This window comes from Ascaphus truei, chromosome 5 (assembly GCF_040206685.1).
Source record: "Ascaphus truei isolate aAscTru1 chromosome 5, aAscTru1.hap1, whole genome shotgun sequence".
Taxonomy (NCBI): domain Eukaryota; kingdom Metazoa; phylum Chordata; class Amphibia; order Anura; family Ascaphidae; genus Ascaphus; species Ascaphus truei.
The window spans coordinates 78,524,949-78,538,379 of NC_134487.1; the positions used below are offsets into that span (position 1 = coordinate 78,524,949).

Consider the following 13,431-nt stretch of genomic DNA (forward strand, 5'->3'; position numbering starts at 1 on the left):
GCACAGTATGTACAGACATGGCCTATAGCGCTCATGGGAAGAGAGTTCACTTGTGTCAGTAATGACTCATAAAATTTCGATCTCTGTTTAGGCCACTGCTAAGTGTCCCGAACAGTTGCATAAATTTGTATTCATGCAACCGTCTCTCTCTCTCTCTCTCTCTCTCTCTCTCTCTCTCTCTCTCTCTCTCTCTCTCTCTCTCTCTCTCTCTCTCTCTCTATATATATATATATATATATATATATATATATATATATATATATATAAATATATATTGTATCTATTTTAGGTTGGCTAGTTTTACCTTACCTATGTCTATAGTGGTCAATAAATACATATGCAGGAAATGCCTAACTCTCAGCCTGGGGTAGGAGATACAAATGGGTGCTATTTTTTGATGGCAGTTCCCCAAATTTAGTAAATGTACAGTATGTATACTGTATCCCTCCCCCCTTTAACAAAAAACATTTACCAGCGCCACTCTTTTTTTCACATGTCAAAATATGTAATCAATCTCGGAGCTGCTACTGTTTAAAATTAAAACCAACGGAGCAAGAGAGAAATAACAGTTCAGTTCTCATAGACAGAAATAGAGCAATAGGTGCCGCTGTTAATCAATAGGTTCAGGATATAGAAATCAGGTACCTACTTCATAGATGCAGTTGAAAAGTATGAAGACAATATTATATGGCTGCATCATTTCACTTGAATTAATTTGCAATAGGTTTGGTTGTTGGTCTCAGTGCTAGCTCCCCTTTTTACACTGCACAGCTTCTCTTCACTTGCATTTCACCTGCATTACAACAAAAAGCCTTAAGACCAATGTTGGCATTAAGCTGGATATACAGTACAGGGCTAATTGATCCCCATGCACTAATAGGTTCTGAATTCCAGATTTCTTCTCTTGGTTTTCTCATAGTGTCTCTCCTGGAATTGAAAAGACTTTCAATTCTTTATTTTATATATCTTCTAGGGAATTTGATTCAATGGTTTTGTTATGACAGTGATGGATTGTTCCCTGGACTGTAGCAAAGATGTATTTGTCTTTACTTGATTGGTATTTTATTTGTTTTTCCATATTGTGATGATTTTTTTGAGCTGTAGCTTCTTCAGTTCCTTCTGATTGTGTACTTTATTGCACAGTGCCATTGTCTTAAATACTGTTTTTCCTGTAGTTAGCAAGGGTCGAATTTTCTTCTTTTAAAGTTTGATTATTTTTTATTATATACTATTTAAGCACAAGACCATGCAAGTTAGACTATGCTAAGCTCTGCAACCATGTGTATGTAAGTTTATAGTCCACCACAAAGCTATAATTCTAGAAGAATAACATCCATGTTCTGTATAGGATTAATTATTCAGTTCAGTACATGTGACAAGGGATGCTATAATCTATTGGCAAAACCTAATTTACCAAAGACAAGATGCACATTAACAGATATACAAAAAAATGATCAAAAACAATGACACAAGTTGGGCATCTACACCAGAACAAAATATATTTTCACTGAAAATAATTCTGCTCAAAACTATCTAAAACATTTTCTTATATACTTTAATAAGTATACATACATGTTTATGTGTACACAAAAAAAGACTTTTTGAATTGATATTTGAACAACAAAATATATTTTTTATCACCTTCTATTTAGGTAGGCCAGTGTTTCTAAACCCTCTCCAGGGGACACCCCAGCCAGACCAGATTTTAGGGAAAATCAATTAATCACCAACCGTACATCTACACTACAAAGATAATGTGAATATCCAGAAAACATAGCTAGTCAGGAGTATCTCAATGACAAACACTGGGCTAGACTTGTAACTACAAGAAATGAATGAATCACTGATGGTGCAATACAATATCTTATTATATATTAGTGAAAGCACTGTATGCCTGTCTGCATCTTCCTGTGTCCCTACGGACAATCTGATTGCACCTTTGGCCTGTCACTCCGCCTCAGGCCATGCCCGCCCCCGCACACCTCTCATTGGTCTGCGGTCCGCCCCCGCACAACTCTCATTGGTCTGCGGCCAACACCACTGCCACACTGTCCCACCCCTCACTGACCTACACCACTGACACACTCTCCCACCACTCACTCACTGAGCTTTGGGAACGCTTGCCAGCACCTAACCCTCACTGCTCTGAGAGATTTGCACCTAACCCTCACTGCTCTCAACCCAGAAAACCCTGACCGCCTGCTACCACGACAGAACTGCACAATCAGGTACACAGTCTTATTGCTTTCAGCACTGCAACATTCCACACCCTCACACAACACCACACACACCGCACGCTCACACCGCCTCTTACGGCCTACACTGCCAACACCTCCCCTTCACCTCACCGTACTGTCTCATCCTCACCTCTCCAACGGACACCGCACACACACACCCCCCTCCCCGAGGCAGCAGCGCTGCGTGATCCTCACATCACCAACGGACACCGCACATGGGAGCAGCTCCTCCGGAGATCACACCACACAGAACCAACATTAACCACCCCACCCCACCCCCCCCCCCCCCCCGAGGCAACAGCGCTGTGTGATACTCACATCACCAACGGACACCGCACATGGCCGCAGCTCCTCCGGAGATCACACCACACAGAACCAACATTAACCCACCCCCCTCCCCCCAGACAACAGCGCTGTGTGATACTCACATCACCAACGGACACCGCACGTGGCCGCAGCTCCTCCGGAGATCACACCACACAGAACCAACATTAACCCCCCCCCACAGACAACAGCGCTGTGTGATCCTCACATCACCAACGGACACCGCACGTGGCCGCAGCTCCTCCGGAGATCACACCACACAGAACCAACATTAACCCCCCCCACCCCCCCCCCCCCGAGGCAACAGCGCTGTGTGATCCCAACATTAACACCCCCCACCCCTCCCCCCCCCGAGGCAACAGCGCTGTGTGATCCCAACATTAACACCCCCCCCCCCCGAGGCAACAGCGCTCTGTGATCCCAACATTTATAAATATTCTCATACCAACTTCAACAAACCACAAACACACTCAATTCACTGCACTCATCTTTTCTTTACATTAATTTCACCAACACACACTTCACGATTACTACTCTCAACAATTGACATAACCATCTTTCACCAACACTTTCCAACACTAACATTTTCAAAACTAACAACCGTAAAAAGTTACATACACTTACCAAAATTGCCCTCATATACATGTGCTTTCTACTGTTGTTGTTTTACAAATACACTTTTCACAAATATTACATAACATTCACATTAGCTTACAATTTTACAATACAATATTTACACATACTTATTCACACTTCACATCCCGGGCAACGCCGGGTCTCTCAGCTAGTGTGTTATATCGCAAGCTCCCAAATGTGCCATTTTGTCTTAGAATGTAAGCTTTGTAATAATATTTTATTCTATATCATTGTTCCATACTAATGTAAACCAAAACAACAGCATTTTAATGAATAGTCTGATTCCCACTGCAGCAATCACATGGTCCTGAGCTACTTCCCAATGTCAAAGATAAGGAAATGGACATACTGTTTACTGCTACTTCCATATTTGTTAAAGAAAATGATTTTGTGTTATGAGATTGAACATATTAGGAACGAATCAGTCATATTGTTTAAGGGAAGGATGAAAGGCACCAAACTTGAATATACTATCATCCTTTTTTTGGTATAAAGCAAAGTATAAAAAGCATGCTTTGCAAAAGAAAGTCATTATGATGAAAGGAACTGGGCAGCCTTTGCTATTAGGGCTTACACTATATTACCATGTGTTACTACTAATGTATTGTGATGTGCTAATGTATTCTTTACAGCTGGATGAAGGGTGGCTGGATGATGAAAGGAATGAATTCTTGGAGGAGTTAAACATGGAAATGTTAGAAGAACAACACAACGAAGCAGTGCAATGCACAGCTAATGAAGTGCAACAGGTACAAATTATTAAACATATTTAAAAACAAAACTTCTAATCTCATTTGCATCAACAGATTTTCATACGGGACATAATGACATCAATAGTTAGACAAATACTTCCTTGGCAATTTGTCTTATATTGTACATTGTTCATTTCAAGTTTACTAAGGTGGTATTTCCCCTTGCTGTGCTGAAGGACCCTACACTTTGCTGGCCAAGTCTTAGCATTTTAAGGGTACATCTCATTTCCCACATGGTTTTAAATATACAGTATAATGCAGGAGCGGCCAACTCTAGTCCTCAAGGGCCACCAATAGGTCAGGTTTTCGTTGACTGAGCCACTGATTGAGCCACCTGTGCTAAAGGGTGTAATAACTTTTATTGGACCAATACAACAGCTCTGAATAAAAGAACCATAACGTGTCATTGCTGTTCTAGACAACATTTTGGAGACATTGCATTTCTAACTTCAGATTTTGTATCAATTTATTATGTTGATCCATTAAAATATTCTACTACAACCTGAAAAGCATGTGATATTTTTTGATTCCATTGTAATTTATATACTCACTAAAGCCACTATTGGCCATATTCACATTACATGATTGTAAATGAAATATTCTAGAAATAAGTGGAAGACTGCTTGACAATATGTAGTGTTGAAAAGGTGTCTTAAATTATGGTTCAATGGCTGATAGTGCTTGTTATGGCTGTAGCTTTTTAACAATATACAGTAGTGTACAAAACGGCAGGATAGAAATTTACTTTCTAGAAATTTCAATAAAAATTTTGAATTGGGAACACTACTGATGCAGTTTTTCCTAAAACGCAGAATAATCAAACATTTGTAAGGAGTTTAATCACAGTGATTGACACTTATAAAACTTAGACACCAAAACATGTTTAAAAATCTCCCAACAATCTTTAAAGTGGGTGTGTAAACCTTTCAGTTGAAACGGGGGCATGGGAGGTTGGATTTACTCTAGCTCAGTGGTTCTCAATCTTTTTATAACTGGGTCCCTCTAAAAATATTTACATTGCCTGTGGGGCACCAATTCTGTTTCAGTGCAGAAAGAAAGAGATCCAAGATTTGGTGGCTGGGAACCCAAACATTCCTATTCGATAGAATAAACATTAATCTAATAAGTAGGTCCAGGAATACTGTCATTCTTTCTATCTCACTATGTCTGCACATTTGTCAACCCTCCCTTTAGTATATCTATGTATGTATATCATTATTTATATAGTGCCATCTATGTACATAGCACGTCACAGCAGTAATACACGTGACATAATAATGACACATAATGGGAATAAGTGTTTCAGACATAAAAGTAACATTAGGAAAAGGAGTCCCTGCCCTGAAGTACAATGTAAGGGGTAAGTAGGAAGGAGTTACAGAGACAGTAGGAGGGTGTTCTGGAAAGTGTATCTGCAAGGGGCCTGGGTAAGGTTTGAGGTGTATAGTATCAGCCATGGAGCTACTCATGTGCTTCGTTATTAAGTGTGTTTTAAGATGGGTTTTTAAGGTCTTCCAGAGGTGTGGGGCAGTGAGGGAGAAAGGTTTTAGGCGGGAGAGGACTTTAGATACAAAATGAGTAGACAGAAGACATCCTTGAGCAGGACGGTGTGTAATGAGAAATTAGGGCTGAGATGTAAGGAGAGGCAGAAGAGTGTAAAGCTTTAAAAGAGAGGAGGATAGTTTTGTGTGTGATATGGGATTTGATGGGAAGCCAGGAGAGGGATTTCAGCCGGGGAGACCCTGAGACAGATTTAGGAGAGAGTAAAGTAATTCTAGCAGCAGCATTTAGGATAGATTGTAGGGGAGACAGGTGAGAGGGTGGAAGGCCATACAGTAGAAGGTTAGAATAATCAAATCAAATACGGGAGAGAATGAAACCTGCATTTGAGTTTTAGCAGTAGACTGGCAGAGGAAATTGGGAATCATAGAAATGTTATGGAGGAAAGAATGACAGGTTTTAGCTACATTGTGAATGTGAGAGGACAATGTGAGGGAGGAGCCACATGTGACACCTAGGAAGCGTGCTTGTGATACTGGGTGTATAATAGTGCTACCTACAGTATGTAGAAGGGGTAATAGGATCAGGATTGGAAGGAAGTATAAGGAGCTCTTTCTTAGACATGTTAAGTTTGAGTCGACTAGGGCCATCGAGGATGATATAGCGGAGAAACATTCAGAGACTTTGGTCTGTACATCAGGTGTAAGGTCAGGGGTAGAAAAGTACATTTGTGTGTTATCAGCATAGAGGTGATATTTGAATCCAAGAGATGTGATAAGGTCACATGGAGAGACTGTGTAAAGAGTACAGAGAGCATGGAGAATGTGAAGGAGAAGAGGGTGGTCCACAGTATCAAAGGCTGCAGAGAGGTCGAGCAATATGTGCAGAGTGTAGTGACCTTTGTCTTTGTCTTTGACATCAGTTCATTTATCTCTCTAACAACTCTGACCCCACTTTGAAAGAACCAGCCCACCATTTTGGGAAACATTGCTCATTCTATTCCCTTTGTTTGATTTTAGTACTATATATGCTGGATAGAAGTTTGCACAGGCAAAGCATTATACTCCAGTCTCTCCTCCTTATCTTTATTGGCCCTTCTAAGGTTGAACAAACAATTGATTGACACAGGGGTGCGCAAACATCTTGAGCTGCACCCCCCTGCCCGGGAGCCGCAGCATTCGAACCCCCCCTCTCCAAAGACTCGGCGTCATATGACATCTCAGGTCGTGACGTCACATGACTCCGTCGCATCATTTGATGTATGTTGCCATGGCGACGCGTGACGTCACATGATGCCACGTTGCCATGGCGTCGTGGTGCCGATAACCCGGCAGATTGCAGGTAAGTGAGTTACAGAGGCCTCACGCCTCCCCCGGCATTTAATTTAAATGCCGTGGGGAAGAGTGCGGGGTCTCTGTAACCGCTGCGCCCCTCCAAGAAATTATTGCGCCCCCCAGTTTGCGCACCGCTGGATTGACAAACACACCTCCAATTAGAGGTACCAATGTACAAATATTCTTAATTTAAAAAGAAACCAGAACAACCAAATGATTAAACCCTTGAAGAGTGTTTTTATGTGTGGACTCACATTAAAAACAGGCAACACTGGAGTAAATTGTCACTATGTAAATAGATTCCTTGTTACATATAAATGTAGCCAGACTTACTGCCTTCGTAACCGTGAGAAACGTATAAAAGTATAAATTCCCGCCATTTATTTGCGATTTGCGGATGCGCCGACCATGACTTAGCCGCGAATGATCAGCAGCCTCAAAAATGGTGATTAGTGTCGCTGTAGTACTCTGCAGTAATGATAGGCAGCACTAGTGTGCCTCTAATTTAAATATAATGTAACCCAACCCATATTCCCATTCATTCCATATAATATGATATCCCATTCATTTCAATGTAATGCACCACTTAATCCCATAAAAACTTCAGATGACTGAAAAGTATTTTTAAAGTATGATTTTTTTTTTATTAGAGTACAGTAAATTACCATTTAGGGATTACCATAAGGGAGTTGTTTGTACCTATACCATTTGTAACCTGCAACCAATGGCTGTATTTCAAATGTATTTATGTGGATTATTCAGCACATTGATACATCTATTTAATAAAAGCTTGTTTTACTGTTCATGAAGAAATATTAAGATGGTAATGTATCTTCCATTCCAGTGTGTGTGGGTTAAAACATAACACTTAGTACTTCAATGTTTGTAGGCTTCCTGATTATAGCACATTTTCCCACTTGCTATTAGCCATCATGCCTAATTATGTAATTACTTCTTTTTAAAGAGCAGACACATTTTGTTGATGCTGAATGGGTTCATAGATGCTGTAAATAACCCATGTAAATTGCATTTAATGACAGGAGTGTAAGTGAAAGAAATATTATTTGACATTACCATTTAGAGTAAAAATATAATGCAGATGAATTGTCTTTTCATCTATCCATCTGATTCAAAAGGTTGTGCAGACGATGAGCTTAAAAACATAGAACAGATGAGTGTTTTTAAAGTATGAAAGAAATCACACAATTATTATTGAATATTACTGCATTGCAATACTGTGTTGTGAAGAACTGTTTTGGTGTATATGCAAAACATTTCTGTGGCTTTACTCCAAGTGATTAGTCCCTTACAGTACGGAGAAAAGCAATGATAAAGCACATTCACATCTCAGACATGTCCCCAAACCTTCCTTACATAATCAAACAGTACAGAGTGCTTCCAATGCAGCCAGGAGCTCTAGGTAGACATGCAAATGAGCACCCTTAGTGTGTCCCTTTTTGTTTCTTATCTACTTTGAAGTTGATCCCTTTAAGCTTATACAAAAATGGCTTTCCCAGAGCACTCGCTGTTATGTTGCTACTGTATGTCCATTTGTTAGAATACTGGTGAATCCAAACTCCTGTGGCAGTCTGCCACCTCCCATAAAGATTATACAATTTAAAGCAGCCCTTCAGGTTGCATTTATTGCATTATTTTAGGTATACAATTGAAGCAGGGTTTTTCTGAAGCGAGACTACGGTAAGTTCACCTCCTGGGACACCCTGCATCAAGAGATACTTACCTGTGCAGCGGTGCCGGTATCTCCTTCAGGTGGCAGCTCAGACGGGGCTGTCCAGCTAATATAATGGCAGCTTTAAATGTCCTGTGTCTTGCGGGCCAATAGGAGGAGGTGACGTCAACCCTTGCAGCTTCCAATGCTCCCGCGTGATGAGGGACATTTAAACATGAAGGAGATACTGCACGCCCTGCGGAGCCCAGTATCTCGGGAAGCAGGGGGACCCCGGAGCTAAATTTAACATAGTTTGGCTCCAGAGACTTCCTGCTTCAAATCTATAACTAGGTTCAAACCTGGAGGACTGCCTTAGGATGAAAGGGGTGGGCACAATGGATTTTTCATGTATTCATTCTTGCCATAGAATCAACCATAAACATAATGAAGATTGAAAAATCCATTGTGCCTAACCTGTTTCCTCTTAAATTGTATAATCCCTTTAAAAGTATGCCTGCCTCTCTCTGTCTGTGCTTTTTTGTTGTAAAAAAACATTATTTTTTTAGTACAGATCATTAACATTTGTACACAAAGCGCTGTCGATTTCTGTGAGTAAAAAAAAAACAAGTTACATAATTTTTCCCGCTGATGTCGGAGATAGAGAAATTTCAGGTTAATCCACAACTACATAGAAGCGCAATGAAAGATTAGATTTCCCTGCACCCGTTTTGCACCCCCAAAAAACTGTTTGCGGTGCTTAGTAGAAAGATCCTCCAGGACTTCAGCATGAGCACCTTTGCAATTCAGTCGAACAATTACATATGTTCCTTAATTATAAAATGAATAATCTTTTTTGATTAAAAAAATAATAATAATAATAATAATAATAATAATAATGTTTGTAGTTGCTTGCTGGATTACATGTAATCGGGCTAATAAATCCTCTCAACCTTGACATGGTTATCTTACACAGCCAGAGAGAGTCAGTCTGAAAAGAGTTTGTCCATTTTTTCCAGACTTTCTAGATTTGAACTTTGAACTCCCTCTCTATATAAGGCTCCTAAGTATTTGTTTTAATGTCATTGACCCCATCACTGCGGAAAGGCTGTTACACATATCTTCCACTCATTCAGTAAAGATGTGCTTTTTCACAACTACCTTGAGTCTACCCCTTTCTGGGGTCTATGGAGCAATTATGGGCCCATAAAGCAGCATAAGACGTATGAAAGAAACAAATCCTATTAATTTCAATGGTAATTTTCTTTGATATATAAAGTACAGTGCAGTTATTTTGCCCTAGAATTGCTCCACTTTTGCTGTGATATATATGCCCCTGTATGTTTAAAAATAAGCAGAATAATTACTCTTCAATATAAGTTAAAAAAAATTAGGTCCTTACTATTAGTAAATAAAAAAAATAGATGTACAGAAAGCATAGTACTGCTTGATCAAGAACTTTCTTCAACCCCTTTGCTTGCTGCCATGTGACAGTTCCCACTGGCAGCAAAATGGCTACTTTCAGGCTTTCCTTCCTCTATCCCCTATGCTATGATTCAGTGCACTTGGTAGATAGTGTGTAATTTGCATCACTGTAAACCAGATTTATAAAATATTTTCTTTCCTATAGCAAAAAAAGCCAGAAGAGGAAGATGGCACAACAGACACAGCCACCTCTTCCTCCAACAACCATGAAAAGGATAGTGGTGTGGGACGTACAGACGAAAGCCAACGCAATGATGAGAGTTCCGAAGTGGAGAATCCAGCAGAAGATCAGAACAACATTTCACTGCAGAGTAATAGGGAGTTAGGACAAAGCCAGGATACATTAGGGAGCATTGAGCTACACTGCAATGAAAGTTTTGTGTCTGGAGAGTACATTGAATCTGATTTTGTTGGTAATCAGGATGAGGAATGCGACAGATTTCAGCAAATGTTAGAGCTGAAGTGCAAGATTAGAAATCGAGGAGAGTATGATCTCTACTATTCCAGCAGCACAATTGAATGTAGTAGGTCAGAGCAGGGTGGAGTAGAACATGAACTTCAGCTACTGAATGAAGAATTAAGGAACATTGAACTTGAGTGCCAAAGTATTATGCAGGCCCATCGACGTCAAAAGGTAAGAGACCAGTGCGAGGACATATGGGAAATCCATGATGATGGATTGCGAAATTATACCACCAGCATAGACTTGCAGAAAGGTAAACTGGATGATATTATAGAGCATCCGGAGCGATCAGATAAGGACAGTTCTAGTGCTTATAACACAGCCGAGAGCTGTAGGAGCACTCCTCTAACTGTAGACCGATCTCCTGACAGCTCCCTTCAAAGAATAATCAGCATTACCAATCGAAAAAATCTCCGAAGCACTATTGTTGAAAATCATTTATCTTCAGGACTGAGTAGCATTGAGAATACCCCAACCAAATCTAACACTAGTGAGCAAAATCTCACTACAGAATGCCAAGATAATGTATTAGAATGCAGTAAACTCTCCGAACACAAGAAACAAAGCACTGAGGAAATACCTTACCTTTCACCGTACCATAGTTCAGCATATAGATATGGAAATATACCAGCTCATGCAAGACATTATCAAAGTTACATGCAACTTATCCAACAAAAATCTGCAGTGGAGTATGCACAAAGTCAGATAAACTTAGTAACCATGTGCAAAGACTCACAAAGGTCAACAGAGCCCAGGATGGAATGGAAAGTGAAAATCAGGAGTGATGGCACAAGGTACATAACAAAAAGGCCGGTAAGAGACAAGCTTCTGAAAGAGCGTGCCTTAAAAATCAAGGAAGAGCGAAGTGGAATGACTACAGATGATGACACAATGAGTGAAATGAAAATGGGTCGCTACTGGAGCAAAGAGGAGAGGAAACAGCACCTAATGAGAGCCAAGGAGCAGAGGAGAAGAAAAGAATTTATGATGCGTAGCAGACTGGAGTGTCTTAAAGAAAGCCCTCAGAGTGGCAGTGAGGGCAAAAAGGAAGTTAGCATAATTGAACTGAGTCACAAAAAAATGATGAAAAAACGTAACAAGAAAATTTTGGATAACTGGATGACAATCCAAGAACTCATGACACACGGTGAAAAGTCTCCCGATGGAAACAGAGTACATAATGCCTTTTTATCAGTCACTACTGTTTGATTATGACTGTCAAGGAGTATGCTACCTTTTTAGGTAGAGTACGATTGCCTCGTTCAATGTGGCATTTTTATATATTTTGTGACTGTTTATAGTTTCACTTTTTGTAAGCAAAACTACTTGGTAATTTTACATTTTGTTTTTCATATATAAATACTTTCTGTAACTGCCGGTATTTCATTACCCCAGAAAATACTCTGATATTAATTTTTAAAGAAAATGAGAATTTAAAAAAAAAGCCATTTGTTTTCTTACTCTAATGTATCTATTGTACGTTCAAATCTGGATTTATTTCTCTAGTTTTTTTCTACTTTCATGACAATATAAATACCAAAATAAACAGTTTTATATACTTGCTTTTTGGCATACATGCAGCTAAACTTTAACATCCTATGTAAAACTTTGTAATGTACCACTTCTCATCTTATGGTTTATAAGCTTGTTTTAATGAGACGTTGTTCATCGAACATGTAAATTGCAACTGTATTTGTCCAAGTCAAGTGTCAGTGGGCAATGTTGCCATGATTTGTAGTGGCATCGGTCATGTAGCTAGTTATAATAACTGTGGAGGTGGAAGAGAAATAAATTATTATTCATCCTTGACAAAAAACGGCAATAGTAATGTGGTTTTACTTTCTTCAAATGCAATGTAATATAATATCAAATATGCGTAAATAGTACAAGAAACTATACCGGCGAATATTGGTGGTGTAAGCCTTACAAATAACATTTTCTGAATAAAACATACAGTTTCCCTGTGCAGGATTTCAAGTTTGTTTGTAGACATCTATTATAGATGCTGTCTTTTGCTGTGTCACAGACTGATAAGTATTCATTTATGTGTAAAGCCCTTAAATTAGGTGGAGAATGTTTAGACACAATTATGCTCTTTTTTTCCTCTATAAAGTAGCTACATGTGAGAAATCCATCTAATGATTAGTTTAGCGCTGTAGGGTGAGATATACTAGAATATGTTACTGTAACAAAAGAACCCTGAGCATTGTTTGAGGAAATGTTTACAAGAAGCCCTTTTGTAAAAGTGAACATAATTATACTGCGGGATGTACTGTGGCAGTGAAAATTCTTCTTCAGCTGTAAGAAACCTTTTTTTTTGCACGTACCATGTGAAATGTGATGAATTTTGTACACCCCATTGATCATTGGGACTATTTAACAACATCTCCTTGCTGCAAAACTGGTGTAAGAAAAGAGCAGCGATTGAAATGAGGAGAACATTTTTGTTTTGCAAACCACGCTGTTACCGCATAGTATTACACAGCTGTTACCGCATAGTATTACACAGCTGTTGCCGCATAGTATTACACAGCTGTTACCGCATAGTATTACACAGCTGTTACCGCATAGTATTACACAGCTGTTACCGCATAGTATTACACAGCTGTTACCGCATTGTATTACACAGCTGTTACCGCATAGTATTACACAGCTGTTACCGCATAGTATTACACAGCTGTTACCGCATAGTATTACACAGCTGTTACCGCATAGTATTACACAGCTGTTACCGCATAGTATTACACAGCTGTTACCGCATAGTATTACACAGCTGTTACCGCATAGTATTACACAGCTGTTACCGCATAGTATTACACAGCTGTTACCGCATAGTATTACACAGCTGTTACCGCATAGTATTACACAGCTGTTACCGCATAATATTACACAGCTGTTACCGCATAGTATTACACAGCTGTTACCGCATAGTATTACACAGCTGTTACCGCATAGTATTACACAGCTGTTACCGTATAGTATTACACAGCTGTTACCGCATAGTATTACACAGCTGTTACCGTATAGTATTACA

At 39.5% G+C, this 13,431-nt stretch overlaps 1 protein-coding gene across 2 annotated transcripts in view; it reads left to right on the forward strand.

The window, feature by feature from the left end:
* The window catches only part of PDZRN4 (PDZ domain containing ring finger 4), a 549,862-nt gene extending 537,529 nt beyond the window's left edge, over positions 1-12,333 (forward strand). For both annotated transcript variants that reach the window (XM_075600078.1, XM_075600079.1), the window contains 2 exons: positions 3,830-3,946; positions 10,080-12,333. In XM_075600078.1, the coding sequence (XP_075456193.1) occupies positions 3,830-3,946; positions 10,080-11,606 (1,644 nt within the window). In that variant the 3' untranslated portion in view covers positions 11,607-12,333. The remainder of the gene's footprint in view (positions 1-3,829; positions 3,947-10,079) is intronic.
* The last annotated feature ends 1,098 nt before the right edge of the window (positions 12,334-13,431 follow it).